Raw genomic sequence first — 22416 nt, forward strand, 5'->3', positions numbered from 1 at the left:
TTGTAAGCTCTCGCCCAATGCAAAATTGTGTAGTCCAGTTTCTGGAAACAAATTTGTGATTTTCTGATAAGAATTTAGCTCATATATATTTAATATTATATATTTTTGTTAAAGTAAATAAGATTTTATAACAGTCAAGTAAACGTATAAATATTTGGTTTAAATATGTCTGTAATGTTTTCGATTAATAGAAAAAAAAGTACATACTTTAGACGAATTTTTCGTTTTCTCCAATCATGCAGGTAGCTGGTGGACAAATATGAGCCACAGATAATTTTGTGGAATATTTTTTATTTTCCTTAACGCAACATTTTTATTGAATATTTTATGAAATATACTTCTGAGTTAAAAGAGTGTCAGAATAAATCGGTGTAAATTGATTACTCTCAACATTTTTATTTAAATGTGATTATTTTTGTTTTCTTTTTAATTCTGTTGTTTGATTTTGTGGATACTGTTATTTATTTATTTAATTTTCTACCCATGTATGTTGCTTCAAAGATAACAATATAAAACTTTATCAGCACGGTAGTTATATATCCTAAAAATAAACATTATAAGTATGATCTATATAATATATAGATCGTATTTGATTTAAATTATGTATGAAAAATTGTCTAGTATATTAAAATAACCACTGGATTGAAAGCCATGTGAATTATTAGTAATTTTGTGATAAAATGTCAAGTATCAATTAACTAATTGTTGTAAGCATCATATTATTTTTCTATTAAATGCAATATTTCTTATTATTATTTACATCTACATACGCAAACATAAAGAGGTATATTACTACTTGACCATTACATTTAATAATTGGAACCATATTGTTTCGGTCGGATCTGGTCTGATCATGTTAAAACATTCAAGAGTTTGTCGAAGACCAGGCGGACGTTGCTGAATCCCACGAACTGAAGCAGACCGAGCGGCTCTGTCTCTAGGGGCACTAGAAGATGGCGAAAACCGGACGGTTACCTCTTTGCTGAGGGCTGGACGCGCTGGGAAGGGCCGAACGGGCTCTCTCGTCTTCAAGTACTAGTTGTAGTATTCATTCTCTCTCCTCGTTCTTCAAGCCGAGCGGTCGTACCTGTCAAAGGCACTCTGACGCTTAAGTCAGTAACATGACCGAGTGGTTTGTAATGCGTGTATATATTGCATCGTAAGCAATATGTCCAGAAATTATATCTGGAACCTTTATTTATACTGATTGTAATGGATTTTTACCTTTCGTGGGCCTGATAACACGGCTCAATCATACCTTAATCTTCATTAAGGGCTTTAATGAGTCATTAGTGTTTAATCGTGTAGTCGACCTAGTGAGGATCGGTCGGGACGGCCGGTCAGGGATGTCAACCTGGGTGGACGACCACTCGGTTCTGCTGATCGATCACTTTGGACACTCGGTCTTGATGGTCGACCTGGATGGGCGACCTTAGAGAACCGCTCGGTCTATGTATGGTCGGTCAAAGGACAGCGTTAGCTTGGACGCTCAATCGTGATGGTGACTTGGGTGAGCGACATTGGGACAACCATTCGATCTATCTTGAGAGAGTCGTTCAGTCGGAAGGACCGTACAGTACACATATATTTATTTTATAACATAAAGATCTGTATATATAGCTGAAACTAGAAAGAAATCAAATAGAAACAACACATGCACCTCTATGTGTGTCCCTTTGTTTCACGTTAAGAATATTACGCGTGTGGTGAATACAATAGTCAATAGACTTTTAATTTTCCATTAAATTGTCTCTTTATATATTTAAATAAATTTTAAAAGACAAAAACAAAATAGAAATTTGATTTTCCGATAAAAACGAATCCTTGTTCAAACTCATCACGAATCTAGAGTCGATAAATTAATATATATTTCTAACTGTCATTAATAAACCCTGGTTCTGTAAAAGGTTAATTACTGATCAAATTAAAATAAGGCATCGACATCGAGTTAGTCAGCTAGATCAAGAAATAGTTTACTATTTTTTTTCTCTAAACTATTTTATATTTTTGTATTTAGTATCTAATTAAGTTTTTGGCGTTCTAAGTCATTTCTTTACTTTTTTAAAGTCAAGTATGTTGTATTACCTTGTTTTTAGGATAATTATATTTATTTTAATAAATTATATTTTGAATGACTTATCTACTATTCCCTTCAATAATTTTATTTAAGGCTGCTTTGAAGAAAACAGGAAATACAATGAATTTCATTTATTCTAAAAAAATCGTTGCACACATCTCTATTTTATTCTATTTTTTTTTCAATCTACAAAAAGTAGAATGGTAAATCATTCATTTAAATTTATTATTAAATTTCTGCATGATACAATGCGTAATTATATTGCCAATACTATCTGCATCAGTCATCAATGGTATTATTTAGTAGTAGAAATAAAATTACGGAGAAAGAAAAAAAATGAACAATAGCACTAGAAAATAATGAGATGAGAGAGACATCAAATGGAAAGAAAAAAAAAAAGGAAGAAAAAGTTGCGGAGAGAAGTGAAAGAGAAACAGAAAGAAACACATTCTCACATCTTCTTCTGTCTGGAGCAGCCTCCATTGACCACGGGGAGTCTCTGTGATTCCTTCATCAATCATAATGGTCTCTGAAAAAGTGCTCCCTTCTCATGTGGTCGAAAGTGGACACGCTCCACTTGATTCTGGCCATGCCCGTCTCAGAGAACTCGGTTACAAACAAGAACTCAAGCGTGACCTTTCGTATATTTCTCTTCTCTGTTTTCTCTTCTTTCCATGTTTTCACTACACTTTTTTTCTCTCTTAAATCTTGCTTTCAACTGTGGCAGGGTGATTTCGAATTTTGCCTTTTCGTTTTCTATTATTTCGGTGCTCACCGGAGTTACTACTCTTTACAACACTGGATTGAACTATGGTGGCCCTGTTTCCTTAGTCTACGGTTGGTTCATTGCCTCTGCTTTTACCATGATTGTGGCGCTTCCAATGGCCGAGATTTGCTCGTCCTATCCCACTTCCGGTGGGCTTTACTATTGGAGCGCCAAGCTTGCTGGGCCCAGATGGGCTCCCTTCGCTTCATGGATCACCGGCTGGTATCATATCCAATTCCTTTAACTTATTTTCCCCAATTTAACTTGAACATCTTCAATTCAATGATTTTATTTTCTGATTCTCAATGCAAAAATAAATAGTTTTTCTCCTAACCGCATGATATCGCTATGCTAACATGAATGAATCAATGAATGCATGAATGACAAAGCCACATCATATATGCACCACTATAACTAGTATCATTCTGTTTTTTAAATTTGTTTCCTCAAAATCACCCATACCTACCTCTCACTTTCTTTTCGGTTGATTTCGTCCTTCTCATCAATATGAATGATTCTGGATTCGTTTCCAGTTGTGGTTCCGTATTTGGCACGGGTCGCCCAGTCTTCATTATCTATTAAATACGAGTTAATTTAAGAGATATAATATCATATAGTTGCTATACAGTGTGTAAATAATTGAAAAATTCAAAAGATTATTGTCGTGAATTATTTTACGCACCTTGTTATTTACAAAAATTGACAAATCTCTTAATTATATTATAAATACGAATGAAGACATATTTGATGCTCGAAATAAAAGGTGCTTTAATCTTTAAAAGTTTTTTTCATTACAAGTAAAGTTGTCTGTCAAAAAAATTGTTCCTCTAAAGTTAATATACCAATTTTCTGCTTTTCCAGAAAATGTCTATAGGCTGAAACTTTTAGGGTCTAAAACAATATTAGCACTTTTTAAGATACTTTTTAAGATAAATTTGTAGTTGTAAAAAAGTGGATAAAATAAAAGTATATGTTAATTTTGATAGGTAGTGGTTGAAAAGTAGTAAGTATGTATTATACGGAAACATAAATAGTAATTTAATTTTCTTTATTTAGTATGACTTTTTGTTCTTTTTCTATTCATCTATATTTAGTATGACTAAGAAGATAGATAACAAGAAAAATAAGTTATAAGTATTTAAGATGTTCTTCAGTTTAAAGAAACTATTTTACACTCTCTTTTAACAAAGATTTGTAAAAACACTATTTCAGGGTAATTTTTAATACTTAGTTGTGGTCTTTTGTTGATACATCTAAAAGTTTGTTGTATGTTGTATGCATAAATTCAATATATGCCTGAAGTAAATGTAATTGATGATGCCTGACACTCGCACATGGAGAAGTTACCATCACTATTTTTTAATGAGCAATTTTTTTATGACGCGTTGACTGGTTGGTGGTAGTACCCATTGGATTTCGATTCTCCTAGGGACCTGAGAGATGGGTCTGTGCGCATCGCGATAAGTTGATATAAATCCGAAATTTAAATCCTTTTTTAATAATTTTCTCATAAGTGGATCTACGATAGATGTAAAAAAATTCAAATAACTTTTATAAAGTAAATTTAATTCCAGCAATATTTTTTAAAAATGATAAAGGTATATATGTATATATATATATATTATTAATTTTATATTTTAAAAAAACTTATTTATTTATTTATTTTCTTTCTTTTCTTTTATGCATAAAATTTATTTATCTAAAATTTTGTTAGTTTTTTTTTTGAAATCTCATTGTGATAAATAATTTATAAGTTCGTGTAAATTTCATACTAAAATCAATTATGTAATATTGAATTAAGTTTAAAGTTATGGTTTAAAGTTTGTCTTTTATAAAAATTATTGTTTGTTCTATTTATACCTATTATTAGGAGACATGTTTTTAGTTAGATTTATTATTTCACCTTCTATTCAGCTATTATAGAATTACAATTAATATATCATAATCATGATTTATAATTTATTTTAGTGAAATTTGTTTTTTGTTTAGTCTATTTTGTCACCTGTTATCAAAAAATTTGTTATATGTTAGTCTTGTTATTTTACTCACTATCAAATTATCTATTAATATCTCATTTTATGTTCGAAATTTATATACTTTAATGTGAGAGATGTGTTAAATATTTCATATTGAATATTGATAAAATCAATTTATAATATATAAGTATGTATAAACTTTATCTTATAAATCAATTTTATAAGATTTAGTTAAGTTTAAAAATCTATTTCTTAACTTTCTAACACGTAAGATTTATGTAATTTAACATGTAAGATTTATGTAATTTAACATAAAGAGATATAATTTAACATAAAGAGATACAGAAGAATAATTCTCATTTAATCGTTAAAGGTCACACAAAAGACTTTTAAGGATAGTAATAATAGCTTCTTTATATATATATATATATATATTGTAACAGTAGTATTGACTTGTTTGAAAAACTGCATGCCATTCTACTTACTAAAAATTGGTATCGTAGATAGTAAATCTATCATTTAAGCTAGTCACCAATTTCTTATTCATTCCGATCTCTGACTGTTTTAATATTTCCAATAGAGATTTTAGGGTGTATTAGTGGCGCATAAATTTTTCATTTACTTCTCAATTTTATGACGTAAAATGTTCAACCATGGTTTCGATAATTTAAGACATAATTCACCAAGATGCCTAATGTTGTGCCTTAATATGCCGTATAGCTTTAAAAGAAAGTTTATTGCCTAATCAACGTGTAAAGTTTTATAATAAGATACTCTGCAATATGTTTGTCTGATGGTTGTTGGATGGTTTATCTCTTTTACAGGTTCAATATTGTGGGCCAGGTATTCTTAAGAAGTCACATTCTATAATTTAAACATCCTTCAATTTCACTGCAAGGTCTAAACTTGTATGGGATATAGACCTATGTTAATTCATTTCAAGCTTAAACTTTTGGTTTCTTTTCGTTTTCAGTGGGCAGTGACAACAAGCGTAGATTTTTCACTTGCACAACTGATTCAGGTCATTATTCTGCTTAGTACTGGTGGGAAAAATGGCGGTGGATATGAGGCATCTAAATATGTAGTTATTGCTCTCCATGGGGGAATCTTGCTCGTACACGGTATAATAAACAGCCTTCCGATCTCATTGTTGTCATTCTTGGGACAAATGGCAGCTATTTGGAATGTTTTAGGTATGAAGAAAATTCCTGTTTGATTTAGTATTTTCTGCATTCGGTTTTTATTGGCAACCCTTTCTGAATCTCTTATTGGAATTGCAAACTTTTAGGTGTTTTTGTACTTACGATTGTGATTCCATCCGTTGCAACGGAAAGAGCAAGTGCCAAGTTTGTTTTCACTAATTTCAATACTGAAAATGGGGAGGGAATCAGAAGCAGACCTTACATATTTCTTTTGGGACTTCTAATGAGTCAGTATACCTTGACTGGGTTTGATGCCTCAGCTCATATGGTGAACTTTTTCTACTCTCTGTCTTCCTTTTGGAAAAAACCATGCACTACATTAACTAAAGACAATGCTTGACAGCTTATGTTATTTAACTTATGTTCTCTCACTTTATAATATGGTTTTTAAATCATGAATTGGGCTCAAAATCTAAATGGTAAGACAAAGCTAGATAAGATTTTTCAAATCTAAATGGACTTTTGTAGCGATGAGCTAAACTCAAAATTTAACAAAAATAATTTGCAGGCCAGTGTTAACCTGCCATTCCAGGATTAGATCATTTCAGATGAGCTGACATTGTTGTAGGTTTATAGTATAACGAATTGTTTTGTAATATACAAAAAAAAAAATCTAAAATAGAATCTGAAATCATCTTATAAATTAGATTTTAGTCTAACTAGGTAAGGAGATAATCATCTCTTATGTATTCGTTTTAGATTCTGACACTGGTCAACGTGGGCTTTGCGTTTTTCTTTTTCAATATTACCGTTTGTCCAAGCTTGAAGGATCAGTCTGATGACTGGGTCTAAAATTAGTAGCATGAAATTGTCTTAGAATTGATTTTTTTCATGAATTGTTTCGTATGAGCTCTATTAATAACCTCAGTTTAAGGAGGTACAAGGTTTCTCTCACAATTCAATTTCATATTGAAAATTTTATGCTCTTCATTTCGAGTGATGGACCAAAGTGTTCCTAAATGATCTAGACTAAGACCTTCTGTTTACTGTAACTTGTATCTGCAGACGGAGGAAACCAAGGATGCTGATAGAAATGGACCGAAAGGAATTATCAGCGCCGTTGGGATATCCATTGTTGTTGGATGGTTTTACATTCTGGGCATTACCTTTGCAGTCACCGACATCCCTAGCCTTTTGAGTGAAGATAATGATGCTGGTGGGTATGCCATTGCTGAAGTATTTTATCAAGCATTCAAGAAAAGATATGGCAATGGAAGTGGGGGTATTGTTTGCTTAGTAATCGTTGGTGTTGCGATTTTTTTCTGTGGCATGAGTTCAGTTACCAGCAACTCAAGGTAAATGTGGCAACCCTTAGTTTGCTTTCCGTCATATGGATTAAATATCTCGGTTACACTTACGTGTGAATATGCTATGATATGCTTAAACATTTTCCAGAATGGCTTATGCTTTCTCTAGAGATGGTGCCATGCCATTGTCATCATTGTGGCACCAGGTTAACAAACAGGAGGTCCCTATCTATGCAGTTTGGCTTTCCGTTTCAATATCATTTTGCATGGCATTAACGGTATGTGTAAACTTTGGTTTCTCTGATTTGTTGAATGTGGAAAAATAAGATTAACCATTATAATCTGAACTTTAAAAACATTGCAGTCTCTTGGAAGCATAGTCGCTTTCCAGGCCATGGTGTCCATAGCAACCATTGGTCTCTATATTGCCTATGCCTTTCCCATATTCTTAAGGGTGACATTGGCACGAAAGCATTTCGTTCCCGGGCCTTTCAACTTGGGCCGTTACGGAGTTATCGTGGGCTGGGTTGCTGTTCTTTGGGTGCTGACCATTTCCATACTCTTCTCATTGCCTGTTTCCTACCCAATAAAAGCAAAGAACCTTAACTACACCCCTGTTGCTGTTGCATGTTTGCTTATTTTTGTAGTTTCTTACTGGATTATCAGTGGTCGCCGTTGGTTTAAAGGCCCAATTACTAATATATAAAAAAATGAAGTTTCCTTTGCAATATGATTCTTTTTAGAATCCTAGATTGATATTTATTTTTCTTATGTTATTAGTCCTATAATATTGTTCTTGGTTTATGTAAATTGAATATTCTAAACAAAAATAATATTTTTTGACACGTTCATTTCCTTTTACATTTAAATGACAAGGTGGGTTCTATTTTTTTAAATATTCATTAAAGTAATATGATAATTTTAAAAGAAAATAAGTAAATTTTTTTAAAAGTACCGTGTTAAATGAATGTCAGGTGCTTTATTCTAAACACCATATATCCAAAGATGGGTTGGTGTTGAGATGAGTCAATCCTTTGGAAATCAATTTGCAATTGTATTTTCTTTAATTTTTCTTCATTGTTGCAACTATATAGCAACCCCGCTAGAATGACCTATTATGTCTGAAGAAAATTTTCAATGTTGAGTAACCGAAAATTTTGATAAGTTTGTTGATAAATGATTTTAGCTATTTTCGTTTCATTCAGTCCCAGTATCTCTTTTGTTTTTTAATTATATGCATAGTTTTTTTGTCTTTTATACCTTTTCATTCTATTTTTTTCATGCCTTTTTTCCTCTTTGTCGTATTACTTTTTCTTTTCTGTTTTTTCTAATTTAATATTGAAATAATGGCACGTTACACTGGAATACTGCGAGGGAATTGGTGGATTGATTTATCTATCTATCTATATATTTATATACTAAAAACATAAATATTTTTAATGTATTTTCTTGAGTTGAAACTAAATCAAAGAAATTTGTGTTTAATGGTCTTTCTTTTCCAACTTAAATAGAATTAAACAAAAGTTTATTGTAAATAACAGTCTTTTTTCATAATAAAACTTATTAGAACCAAAAGGTTCTGTGATGACGATTTAAAAAGCTGTTGTATAAAGAACTCCTAAAGGGGATGCAGTAACTCAACAGCCATTTTGAAAGATGTGTACTGTTGAACAGCAGCTCGCAATAAAATCCATTCAACAACCATCCTTTTTGAATCTACCATTCATTAATTCACTCACTCATTCACCGAAAAATCAAAATACCAAATCCACACTTACATGTTCCTTAACATCTATATCATGCACACAAAATTAGTTATGACTAGGCACAATTATAGTAATTTTATTGGATTCTTTTCTCCTTGTACTTCTGCCTATTATTGTTATTGTCACAGCCGTCTAACACTACACCTATCATCAACACAGCCTTCACTTTTTGATAATAACAAAAATAAAACTAAACGTGTTGTCGTGAATAAGAAGAGAAAAAAAAAAGATGTTTAAGGAAATGAAGTTATATATAGTAGCACTCTCCCTGCACGGGTGTGTTTGGTGATTGATCATAATGGGCAGAGACAACGAAACAGTCCCATCTCACGCCGATGCGATGGCAGAAGGATACGTTCCACTTGATTCTGGCCATGCTCGTCTTCAAGAACTGGGTTACAAGCAAGAACTCAAGCGTGACCTATCGTATGTTTCTCTTCTTTCCATTTTTTCACTGCATTCTTTTTTCTTTTTTTTAAAGAATCTTTCTTTGAACTGTGACAGGGTGATTTCGAATTTTGCGTTTTCGTTTTCTATTATTTCGGTGCTCACCGGAGTCACTACTCTTTACAACACTGGGTTAAACTACGGTGGCACTGTTTCCTTCGTCTATGGGTGGTTCATTGCCTCTGCTTTCACCATGATTGTGGCGCTTTCAATGGCTGAGATCTGCTCATCCTTCCCCACTTCTGGTGGGCTTTACTATTGGAGCGCTAAGCTTTCTGGGCCCACCTGGGCTCCCTTTGCTTCCTGGATTACTGGCTGGTATACCCTACCTAACTCCTTTTAACTTCTTTTCCCCAATTACTGCCTCGTAAATTTGTCCATACCCAGTTGAGAGTGTCTTTAGTTTCGTTACTAGCGACTTCTAATTATGTAAGACCGTGAGAGTGCAAATTTGCAGTTTGAATGAGGATCTTGTTAGGGACTGAGTTGAATTTAACAGCACTTAGAAACAGGAAAAAGAAATGCAGACACGTAAATGGGAACACATGAGAATTTCCATAGGAGAGAGAGGAGACAATTCTAACAAAATATTCCTTGCCTCACTCTCTCTCTCTCTCTCTCTCTCTCTCTCTCTCTCTCTCTAAAACCATATCTAAAACATAAGTTATGGACCAATCAAAATTCGTTGAGCAATCGGTTGATTATTTTGGGCCGTGTACTTTTCCTCACATACCCTCATCATTTGGATCGTGGGTTACGGTCTCATGAATTTTCGCACCCTCTTTATTTGTCTCTTCTGCCACTACTTCTGTTACACATACAAACTATAATTTCTGAACTTGGACCAAATTAATGTTTTTTAATTTAATTGTGAGGTTTTGGAGGTTTGTAGGAGTGGAAATAGATTGGTTCTAGTTGTTTATCCATAGCCTACCAATTTGATCTTTCAGAACAAAGATACTCTTCACTGAAAATCTGAACAGAAATTTAGACTGTATTTCATAGATAAATCATAATCAACAAGAAAATGGTAATTATGTTAAATCCAATCCCGAAATTTCATAGATATAATGCATAATTTGTTCGTTTTTTTACTTACTTGTCTAGTTTATGATGTATATTGGTCAACCAGGTTTTTGAAAATTTAGTGCTCTTAATCGGATAAAATTGACTAGAATTGCCTAATTTGTTAGCTCTCCTTAGCGTCGTGTAGCTTGAAATTAAAGTTTATTGCTTAATCAGTTTTTGAAGTATAATAACAAGAGACTCTGCCTTATTTGCCTTACCACGGTTGTTTCTCTGATGCATGTTGGATGGTTTATCTGTTTTTGCAGGTTCAATATTGTTGGTCAGGTATTCTTAAGAAGGCACAAATTAAACATCCTTCACTTTTCACTGCAAGGACTTGTGTGGGATGTAGATTTCCATTAATCCATCTGATGCTCCAACTTTGGTTTCTTTTTTTCGTTTGCAGTGGGCAGTGACAACAAGTGTAGATTTTTCACTCGCACAACTGATTAAAGTTATTATTCTCCTTAGTACTGGTGGGAAAAATGGTGGCGGATATGAGGCTTCTAAATACGTAGTTATTGCTTTGCATGGGGTGATTTTGCTCCTACATGGTATGATAAACAGCCTTCCTATATCATTGTTATCATTCTTGGGACGGCTTGCTGCTATTTGGAATGTTGTAGGTATGAAGAAATTTCCTGTTTAATTGTTTTCTGCATTCAGTTCTCCGTGGAAACCTTTCTTAATTTTTAATTGACATTGAAAATTTTAGGTGTTTTTGTGCTTATGATTGGCATCCCATCTGTTGCAACGGAAAGGGCTAGTGCCAAGTTTGTTTTTACTAATTTTAATACTGAAAATGCGGACGGAATCAGCAGCAAGCCCTACATATTTCTCTTGGGACTTCTTATGAGTCAGTATACCCTAACTGGCTATGATGCATCAGCTTATATGGTATATCTTTTCCACTCTTTTTCTTCTTCTTTTTTCAAAATTTATTGCCCTGAAAAGCTTTTACAAAGTTTCTTGTCTGGTAAATCGTATTATTTCGACATGACATTAAGTCCGTTAAAACATCATTATTAGAATCGATTATTGGATTCGAGAGATTATTTCTTTTAGATTTGATGTTTCTGTCGTAGTTTTGTTCTCCAATATACAAATCATTCGTAATATTCAGTATTGTCCGCTTTGAGACAAAAAAAACATTGTGTTAAGAAAAAATATTGTATATGCAGACAGAGGAAACGAGGGAGGCTGACATAAATGGACCAAAAGGAATTATCAGTGCTGTTGGGATATCTGTTATAGTTGGGTGGGGTTACATACTAGGCATTACCTTTGCAGTCACCGACATTCATTATCTTTTGAGCGAAGATAATGACGCTGGTGGGTATGCTATTGCTGAAGTGTTTTATCTAGTATTCAAGAATAGATATGGCAATGGAGCTGGGGGTATTATTTGCTTAGTCATTATTGCTGTTGCCATATTTTTCTGTGGCATGAGTTCCGTCACAAGCAATTCAAGGTAAAACGTGCCAGCACCAAATTAGCACGCTTTCTATACGACCGAGACTTAATTTCTCTACATAATATATAATATGATGCTTAAAACTTGTTCAGGATGGTTTTTGCTTTCTCTAGAGACGGGGCCCTGCCATTTTCATCATCGTGGCGTAAAGTTAACAAGCAGGAGGTTCCCATCTATGCAGTTTGGCTTTCCGTTTCTATATCATTTTGCATGGCATTAACGGTATATTTGATATATTATAAACTTTGATTTTATAATAATCTGAATATTTAGGTTTCTCTGATTTGTTGAAAAGTGGAATGTAACTGTATTGCAGTCTCTTGGAAGCATAGTGGCATTTGAGGCCATGGTATCCATTGCAACGATTGGCCTCTATATTGCTTATGCCTTACCTATATTCTTTAGGGTAACCTTGGCACAGAAGGATTTTGTCCCAGGGCCTTTCAACTTAGGCCGCTATGGAGTCATTGTGGGTTGGGTGGCTGTTCTTTGGGTGCTCATCATCTCCATACTCTTCTCATTACCTGTTTCGTACCCAATAACCATGGAGACACTTAACTACACCCCTGTGGCTGTTGGATGTTTGCTTATTCTTGTAGTTTCTTTCTGGCTAATCAGTGGTCGCCATTGGTTTAAAGGCCCTATAACCACTATATAAAAACTGATCAGTTTTTTTTTTTTTATATATTTATAATTTGATAGATTTAGTTTTTTTTTTATAACGGTTGTGATTCTAACTATTATAATAAATTACATTTTTTATATGTTAAGTCTAGGAATATTTGTTAAACTTATTGTCTTAGGTTTACGAATATTTATCATATAATAAGTGAATTATTATGTCAGGTTTATAATTATTGATCGTAGGTTTAGATTTATTATGTCATGTCTATAAATACATGTAATAATAATAGTTGCACTTATTATATCAGATTATAATTAACACTTTAATAATACATAATATTGGTTGTTGTAAAAAAATAACTTTAATCAATTATAATTCAGATAAGTGATTAAATTGCTACATTAAAACATACTGTAATTATAGGGAAAATTTACTTGTAAAAATAGAATTTGAGTAGTAAACTTACTATTTTATATAGAAAAAATTATTTACTATTTAAAAAAGCATTTATAATGTTATGAAAAAGTTTTAATTTTGATGAAAAAATACTTTCATTCAAAGTTTCACCTATTTCATTAGAAGGTCTGCTACCGGTACTAGAATCTATTCATGCTTCATGCTCTTACTTATCAAAGGATCCACTTATGCTTTAAGATGTTGCCATTGAAGTAACAAGAAGAAATTGACAATTAATGGTGGAAAATTTTGAAGCATGAAATATGGTTTTATAATTGTGTCAACAAGCATGCCCAACGCGTGCTTTCCAACCTTCGATTCAAACTTATCTATGATCTGTGTTTAAAGATATGAAGACACATTATTCTAAAATTATAATTGATTTACTTGACACAAACTTAAATAAATCTTAAATAATTATAATAACGTGAATTAGATCAATATTAATTTAAATAAATATTAAAAATAAATAGAATTAATGTCAACTTAATAATTCACATCATGTTTGCATATTCGGTCACAAAGATTACTTGTTCATGCTTTCTCACAAGAAGGAGAAAGACAAACACTGTATTTATCATCTTCCAATATCTTGAACCTCTATATATGCTTATAATATATATACTATATGAATCATATAGGATAATGTCTACTACTTGAAAAGGAAAGGAATATAGGTTTCCATGTATGTTCAAACTTGAAGTTAACCATCTATAGAACAGAAAGTTTCCCATTTTGCTCCAAGTATATGCTTCCATTTGAAAGTTCAGTCAATCTGCAAGCACATACATACAACAAAAAGAAAACAATGAGAAATTGTGTGTATCTTTAGTCTCTGAAGTATGACATAGTTATTATATTATTTGAATATATGTGTACATGATAAAGTGACAACCTTTTTTGATCTGATGGTGTTGTCCATATCAAATTACCATTAATTAAGGGGAACCCCTTCTAGAACATTTCTTAGCATCTCAGCACATTGATCAACAGCAGCAGGATTGGATTCATATTTATGCAAATTGAAACAATCAGAATCTTCCAGAAACGTTTCTACGAAATCACATAAATCAGTTCCAGGTATATTCGAATCCATTGAAGCACCTGACATTGGTTGTGAATCCCAAGAATCTGTGAATTCCATTCCCAAGCTGTTCACTGGAATCTGATCTTGATTATGGTTCACATTCAAGAAAACTTTTGGTGCTGGGAGACCTGGATCAAATGCTCTTTTTATGCTCTAATTAAATTATCGAATCAATTACAAACAAAAATGCTGGCTAGCGATCTACGACCAATGAAAAACAAAGAGAGAAATTATAGTCATTACCTTTTGTTTCCAAGGTGGATCCTTCAGACGAAGAAGAGTTGGCTTTGTGTCTTGAGGATGATACTCTAGGCAAATCAGAATTGAGAGAGCTCTCTTCACCTTTCAAACGCAATCTGTATTTCTGTGTAAGAAAAATGTTGGTTAAGAAAAAACCTAAACAAATGAAGCAGACGAGAAAACATGAATGGTCATTCATGAATGCAGCAACTATATATAGTTATGGAAAAAGAGAACAAAGTAATGACATCAGGATATATAGTTATTGCATTGATAAACATACATAAACTTACATATTCTTGGATGAAAGCAAAGAAATTTCAATTCTATTTATAGCAGGTTAACCAGTAAATTCCAGATAACTCTAGCCCTAATAACTTTTAAGCATATAAACGTTAATCTGGGCAACATAAATGATGATAAACTATTGTTTGTCTAAGTTGAAGTGGCAGAAAAGAACCTGCAAATGACTTGCAACTTGGCGAACAGTGAGGTAAGGCTCACTGGCATTCATCCGAACTAATATCTGTTTTGGACGAGCAACTGTGAAACACAGGCATTTTAACTATCTTAATTATCACGAATGAAGCTTGAATCCATTACTGATATGTAATCAAGAAAAGAAAAGGGGGAATGAATTCAATATCTAGTGAGAGGGAAAAGAAACAGTACTGTTGTCTCCCAATTCGTTCACTGCTTCTAGAAACTTTTGATGCAACTCAGGAGTCCAAACGCTCAAACGTTTTTTGTGCTCAGACATTCTGAAATATTCATTGAGGTTGTTAATGTTCATCTTGGCTGATCCCAACGAATCTGGCTTTTCCTGCACAACATCTCTCTTCTCTTTTTTCTTGCCTGCATAGTCATCATGCTTTCTTTTTCCATATTCTTTGTGACCTTTGCACTTTGTGGTTGCCATTGTGTTGTTGAGGGTTTTCTTTCCTTTTTCTTTGCCCAATGTATCAGCATCGCTTCTTCCGCTTTTTGCTCCAAGAACCTGGCATTGGGCGTTTCTCACCTGTTCAAAAGTTGAGTGCTTTTGAAGGAAAGCAATTCATGATAATCAACACCATATACAACACCCGCAGAGAAAATTGAGAACATATCAATGTGCTAGGATCGATGTCACACATCCTAAAATTTCGAGGTAGATTTTCTTCAATTGTTTAGTGTAGGTTTAATTTCGCAATAAATCAAAATAATTATAGATTTTCTTCAATTGTTTATCGTAAATTCAAAACTCAAAACATAGAACTAAACACCCACTATTCTTATAGTCATAATAGTTTTATATATATATATATATAAAGTACACCAATTTTAATACACCATTAGTTACTACTGTATTATTAATATAAATCTTTAACATACGAAAGTGTGAAATAATGATAGTTACATGGTTGAATATGGAAATAAGGTGAAAATGAATAGAGACTTATTTTTAAAAAAAAAAACTGTTATATTTTTCACTTAATTTTTCATTAACTTTTATTTTTCTTTCACGAAAGTTCTTCAATTTTATTTTTTATTTATTTCCATTTGTCTTTTTCTGTTTCTATCCATTTTAATTCTTTTATCTTCATCCCAAGGAATTGAAGATGGTATGAGTGTTATTGAGATAACCCTTCAACTATATATGTACCTGTTTCATCTGGGTATTCTGTAATCCCTTTGCATGGAAGTCTGCATTTCGAGTGTTTTTGGGTGAATAGGCTCTTGAGTGATACACATGTTGCCAGAGATATTGAAGATCATTCGGAGTGATTGGCTCCTTAAGGAAATAACACAATCCTGTAGCTAAAGCTTTCTTATTTACATCATCAAACACTCCAGAATAGATGACTGTACATGACACAAAACGATGCATTATTATATATATATATATATATTAGTCAAATGAGAGTAGAAAATTTAGAGCACTGGAACTTACAGATGACAGGAAGATCCTTTTGAACTACTACATCCAGAAAAGAAGGGATATCCATGTCAGCCATATCAGCTTTAGCCATTATCAGTTTGAACGTGCCTTCTTGATGGCAAATCATGGATGCAGCAGCGGATGCCTTATTTGTAGCAGTAACTGATTAACCAAACAATTATGAGAGCTATCTTCAAAATAAACAACACCAGATTCAATTCTTATCAACTCTAACAGCAATCGTCAAGGGTTTTGACGAATTTCACAGGTGAGGGCACAGATGTGAAATTCAAGTATAAAAATATGTTATTTGAATACAAAATTGGATATGAAAATGTTTTTAGGATATACTTTTTAGGTGTACAGAATAAACAATAAACTAAGTGATGAGAGACGAGTATTTTAATACCACACAAGATAGTGTCAAATTTTTAATTATTCCTCAAAATATAAAAATAAAGCTAATTAACCCGAAAAACACTGGTTAAAGTGTTACTGTGTGATCATTTGAAAACCATTTTTAAATTCAATTTTTCATCATTTTGCAGAATTTAGAGTACAGAGAGAGGGAAATGAAAGTGGCAAAGAGATTTGAGAGAAAATTGAAAGTATACCTTTGAAAGAATATAGCTGAAGAATTGTTGAGAGATAAGAACGTGAAATTTTGTCATCATGCACTAGCAGAATGCTAAAACCTCTTGCAAAGCTAGGAACATGTTTTATCAGTGAAATTGACTCATCTACCATTTTTCACAATGAGTGAAACTGAATTGACGAATCGAATGAATCATAGGAAGAAGAAGTTTGAAGTGTTTGTGGATTATAAAGAGTACATTATATAAAGTAGGAGGACAAGTGTCTAATAAATGTGACCATATCATAAAAGGCATTTTTTTAATTACCAACAACGTCTTGTACCATTTTCTGGAAACAATATACTTTTTAACTTAATTAACTCTTAAATTTAAATCATTTCAATTCTCATCCATTTAGTTAAATTTTTTTTCTATTTTCCAATTAGATATACAAAATTTATCTTTACAGGTGGAGTGATGAGGGTTTATCTTTACATTGTCATTACTTATATGTTTTTATAACAAAATTAAAAACTAGCTTAATTGTTTAAAAAATTAGTATTTTCAATTAAATTTTTATTAAAAAATTTATATATTGAATGTTTAAAATTTATATTTTTTCAATTGAGTCTCTACATCAATTGAAATTTCGAAATACTAGACAATGTCATTTAGCAGAGATAATTAGCATTTCAAGACATTAACTTTTTTATTAACAAGTTCGTAGTGTTATACTTGAGAGTGTAAAATTAAATAATCAAGTCATCCAATAAATTAGTTCAAAAATATAAAAAAATTAAACACTGGCCAAAATTTTGATAAAAATTCAATTAATAATACTCAAATTTAATGAGATACTTAAAATTTAATTAAACTGCATTTTATTTTTTTATATAAAGACACGTAAATAATGATGATGTGAAAATTAACAGAAAAACAAAGTGATAAAAATTAATTAAAAATAATAATAAAAATTAGATACTGACTAGATTAATTTTTTTAATAAAATTCAATTAGAAATACTTAATTTATAAAATAGTTTAAATTTAATTAATCCTATTTTTTTTACTAAACTTAATTGTGCATACAAAATTTAATACAGGTTAAGCTAACACTTTTGTATTAATAATTATATCACAATGTATGACTTTAATTACTAGCAAATGGTATTTATTCATAGACGTTACATAAAAATAAATAAATAAAAAGCGTAGTTCACATTTTCTACATAAATTAGTAAACTTCTTACTACACGTAATGTGGCACCGAATACATTTAAGAGTGCATCAATTTTAAGAATCATTTTCACATTTCCATAAAGAAACGTGGTTAATGTTCTTCTTTTATAGCTTTGGTAGTATTTTTTTTTGGTGAAATAATTAATAGTTCTATTTAATAACAATACTTTCCCTATTTGCGTTGTGAGAAATTTAATGTCTATGAAAAAGTATTAATTAATACTTCATCTAATCTTTATTAAGAAGTTTAGTTTCATGCTTAAGAAGTTTGTTGAAACACATATTAAATAAATTTATTAATACATATTAGACGAAATTGTCCATTATAAGATGAATATTGTCATATATATTACATAAGTCGGTTCATAAACTAATTATACAAATATAATAAAAAATATTAAACAAGTAATATGCATTAAATAAGTCTATCCATACACTAATTAATAGGTACAACAACAAAAAATTAGATGAATCATTTCATCCATTCATTAGACAAGTCTATCTATACACCAATTAGACGAACCTTTCAAAAACAATATTACATGAGTTTGTCCATACTCTAATTAGATGAATTTAACAATATATATTAGACAAGTTTATTCGTACACATGTTATAAATTTATTAATACACATATTATAAATTTATTAATACATAGTAGATGACTCTGTCTATTTTCTAATTAGACAAGTCCTGTAGTATACATTAAATAAGTTTGTTCATACACTGATTATACAAGTCTAGTACCACACAATTGTGATAATGTACTGATTATACGAGACAAGTCTTATAATATACATTAAATAAATTTGTTCATACACTGATTAGACAAGTCTAGTACTATACAATTGTGTTCATGTACTGATTAGACGAGACAATTCTTGTAATATAATTAAATAATTTTTTTCATACACTGATTAGACAAGTCTAGCACTACACAATTGTGTTTATATAATTAGACGAGTCTAACAATATATATTAGAAGTTGATTGATTATACAACTCTAATAATACACATTATATTAATATGTTCATACATTAATTTATATTTCTAGCAAGTTTGTTTTACATGTTTTTGCATAATTTATCTTTTGTATTTTTATAGAATCTATCCTATGTTACAAATACTCTATCTTTTATATTTTTTAAAAATTTACTATTTATAGTTTTACATATATATATATATATATATATATATATATATATATATATATATATATATATATATATATTTCTAAACTTATAAATCACTTTCCACATTGATTATATTGAAAACTTGATTATAAATTTAAAATTATTTGTTTTTCTCTATCTCTAAATCTTTTTAATATAATATATATTTTACTAACGTAAAAAAACATATAAACAAATACCAAATACCAAATTGTGTACAACTAGTCTTCTATTTAAGAATCGTTTTCACATTTCCAGAAAGAAATGTGGTTTATATAATGCCATTTCTTTTACAGTTCTAATAGTATTTTTTGTGAATTAATTAATAGTTATATTTAATAACAATACTTTTCCCTATTTACGTTGTGAAAAATTTAATGTCTATGAAAAAGTATAATTGAATTAATAATAATTCATCTAAACTCTATTAAAATTTGGTTTCTTGCTTAAAAAGTCAATATTTAAATATCTTTAGAATATTTTTGAGCGGATTTTCTGAGATAAAGTGAAACATTCCACTCTGTTGCAATAGTTGTCGCTTTGGTCCGTTTCATTTCATTTAGCTTTGTTAGAACAGTCTGTCAAAGCAAAAATAAGTTAGAAGATATTTAAAGGAAAATTACTTTTTAAAAACTGAACAACCATTTCACAATTTAATTTTTAAGGATAATATGGTAATTAAAAAGGTACATTTTTATAATTATAAAAAAGAAAAACAAAAATATTATCATTTTTATAATTAAAAAGAAAAACAAGTTTTCATAATTAAAGAAAAGCAAGTTTTTATAATTAAAGAAAAACAGTTTCTTATAATTAATAAAAAACAATTTCTTATAATTAAAGAAAAACAATTTTTGTAAAATCAAAAAATCTGATAAAGATATAAAGACATCGCTGTCTATCTTAAAATGGGTACTTTATAGTAACACTTGGCAGAACCAGAATTTTAAACATTTAAGAATATTAACTATTTTTATTTTTACAATATGATAGATTTAAAAAGTTGTAAAAAAAAAGCAAACTTAATTTAAAAAATCTGCATAAAATATTCACAAGTAGTAAATTGAACTCGTATACCCGAGTAAAGATTCGTATGATGGCCAATGGTCATAAAATGTGACGTGGGTTTAAAAAATGTCCATGAAGAAAGTAGCTTCTATATTATGAAAAGTTCATTAGTTAATGAAATGTGTATAAAAATGTTGTTAATTTGCAAAATGTTATTAATTTCCCATAATTGTTTTTAGAAAAATGAATTCAAAATATAATTTTAATATAAAACTGTGTTAAAAATTTAAGTGTGAATCTAAGTATCAAATTAAATAAAAATAAAAAAGTTGAGCAACGTGTAAAGTAAAAGATTTGTATAATTATTGTTTTAAGAATTTTAATTTAAAGATGGTATGAATTCTTATTTGAGTTAAGTTTATGCTTTATTGGTGTTAAGTCTTCTTAATAAAAATTTTAAAAGAAATTCGTTTTTTTATATAGTTGATGATTTATTTTGATAGCAAACTTAAATAAGGTACGTTATGAACTTAATTTTTTGTTATTTTGGATTCAAAGTTGTATTTATCCCTTGCATGATATTCATATTTCATTCTTTTGTTTCAAATCTATCCCAATGTGTTTTTTTAATAATTATATTTATGTGTTTAAAGAAAAATTAAAGAGAAAGTACATGTTGATTTATCTTGATAACCGACTAAAATGATATGAATTCAATCTTTTATTTTTTTAGGTTAACTTAGACTTAAAATTATAAATCTTATATAATTAAATATAAACATTACCTTAAAATTAATTTTATTAAATTTAGTTGTTCACATGTGAAGATTATATCTTAACACATTGTTTATAAGAAATATATGTAATATAATTTTAAACCTAAAAAAAAATTGTTGAAGATCAAACATTACTATTAAATGACTGTACATACATATTACTGCTCTCTGTAAATTTTGTTTTCTAAACATAGCTGATGCTATTTTTGTTATTTATTTTCAAGAAACTTATTATTTATTTGTTTTCTTCTTTATTTTAATAATTCTAAAAAAACATTTATTGAAATTTAAAAGAATTTGTATGCTATACATTATATAATATTTTTATTCTCTTTAAATAAAATGATGTGAAAATAAGAAAAAGTAGAAATAAAATAAGCTTATATAGTAGTTTTCTCATTATAAGTATTTTTTTTCTTACATCATCTCATATATTTAGCATATTTATATAATTTACCATATAAGTTATCAATATTATCATGGTTAACTATTATTTCTAAAATTGATAAAATGTTACTAACTTAAATTATCTCATCATACAAACAAAAATAACTTCAATAAATAAAATTAGTTGTCTTTTTTTTTCTTCAAACGTTCGTTTCACACTTAAGTGTTTTTATTAAAATATCATTATAATATTTAAGAAATTATTTGTGTTGTCACCTATAATAACAACTTTGTCTTAATTTAAGTGTCAATATATTAAAAAAATCATGCACATAAGTGTTGGGATTCAATACTTAACTAATTATATTGTGTTACCGTCATTTATTCTAGATGAGAAATATATTATGTCTAAACATGAGCCTTAATTTCACATTAAGTTAAAACAAGAAAATTTAACAACATATAATAAAAACTAACAACAAACTTACCTTAAGGTTTTGGTAAAACAAAAAGAGAGGTACATATATGAATTGACTCATAAGTTATTGATACTAAATATTTTCTATAATTTTTCTTAAAAAATATCCAACAAGGGAAACATTTTAACTTCTCTCACTTAGCTTTGCTATTATTTAATTATATAATTTAAATTTGAATGGTCATATTATTTAATAATAAATCGTGGATAGAATAATGACTCATCATTTAAACAATATACAATTACTTAATATCAATGTATAAAACATATTTTCAAAAACTAAACACAATCTCTACTTTAAATATTTAATATGATATCATATACTCAAAAAATTACCATAGCAAATGCAGTATCACATGTATATATCCAAATACTTCAACCTAACATATTTATTAACCATTCACATCAATATGTAATTTATGTTTCATATATAAC

General features: G+C 30.0%; 3 protein-coding genes across 3 annotated transcripts; 2 read left to right on the plus strand and 1 right to left on the minus strand.

The window, feature by feature from the left end:
• Positions 1–2449: 2449 nt before the first annotated feature.
• On the plus strand, positions 2450–8113 carry LOC108324155 (amino-acid permease BAT1). The gene is made up of 8 exons (XM_017557005.2): positions 2450–2718; positions 2805–3065; positions 5644–5662; positions 5793–6012; positions 6108–6289; positions 7027–7316; positions 7417–7546; positions 7633–8113. The coding sequence occupies exons 1-8, from the start codon at positions 2600–2602 to the stop codon at positions 7972–7974; spliced, it is 1563 nt and encodes a 520-aa protein (XP_017412494.1). The 5' UTR covers positions 2450–2599; the 3' UTR covers positions 7975–8113.
• A 961-nt stretch (positions 8114–9074) lies between these two features.
• On the plus strand, positions 9075–12708 carry LOC108325104 (amino-acid permease BAT1 homolog). The gene is made up of 8 exons (XM_017558115.2): positions 9075–9460; positions 9539–9799; positions 10816–10834; positions 10956–11175; positions 11265–11446; positions 11731–12020; positions 12116–12245; positions 12340–12708. The coding sequence occupies exons 1-8, from the start codon at positions 9333–9335 to the stop codon at positions 12679–12681; spliced, it is 1572 nt and encodes a 523-aa protein (XP_017413604.1). The 5' UTR covers positions 9075–9332; the 3' UTR covers positions 12682–12708.
• Positions 12709–14038: 1330 nt separating this feature from the next.
• On the minus strand, positions 14039–17096 carry LOC108324798 (putative two-component response regulator-like APRR6). Its single transcript, XM_017557726.1, has 7 exons — positions 16964–17096; positions 16362–16511; positions 16074–16273; positions 15104–15449; positions 14892–14974; positions 14435–14555; positions 14039–14319 (listed from the first exon to the last, which is right to left on the minus strand). The coding sequence occupies exons 1-7, from the start codon at positions 17094–17096 to the stop codon at positions 14039–14041; spliced, it is 1314 nt and encodes a 437-aa protein (XP_017413215.1).
• Positions 17097–22416: the final 5320 nt, after the last annotated feature.

Source organism: Vigna angularis, chromosome 3 (assembly GCF_016808095.1).
Source record: "Vigna angularis cultivar LongXiaoDou No.4 chromosome 3, ASM1680809v1, whole genome shotgun sequence".
Lineage (NCBI taxonomy): Eukaryota > Viridiplantae > Streptophyta > Magnoliopsida > Fabales > Fabaceae > Vigna > Vigna angularis.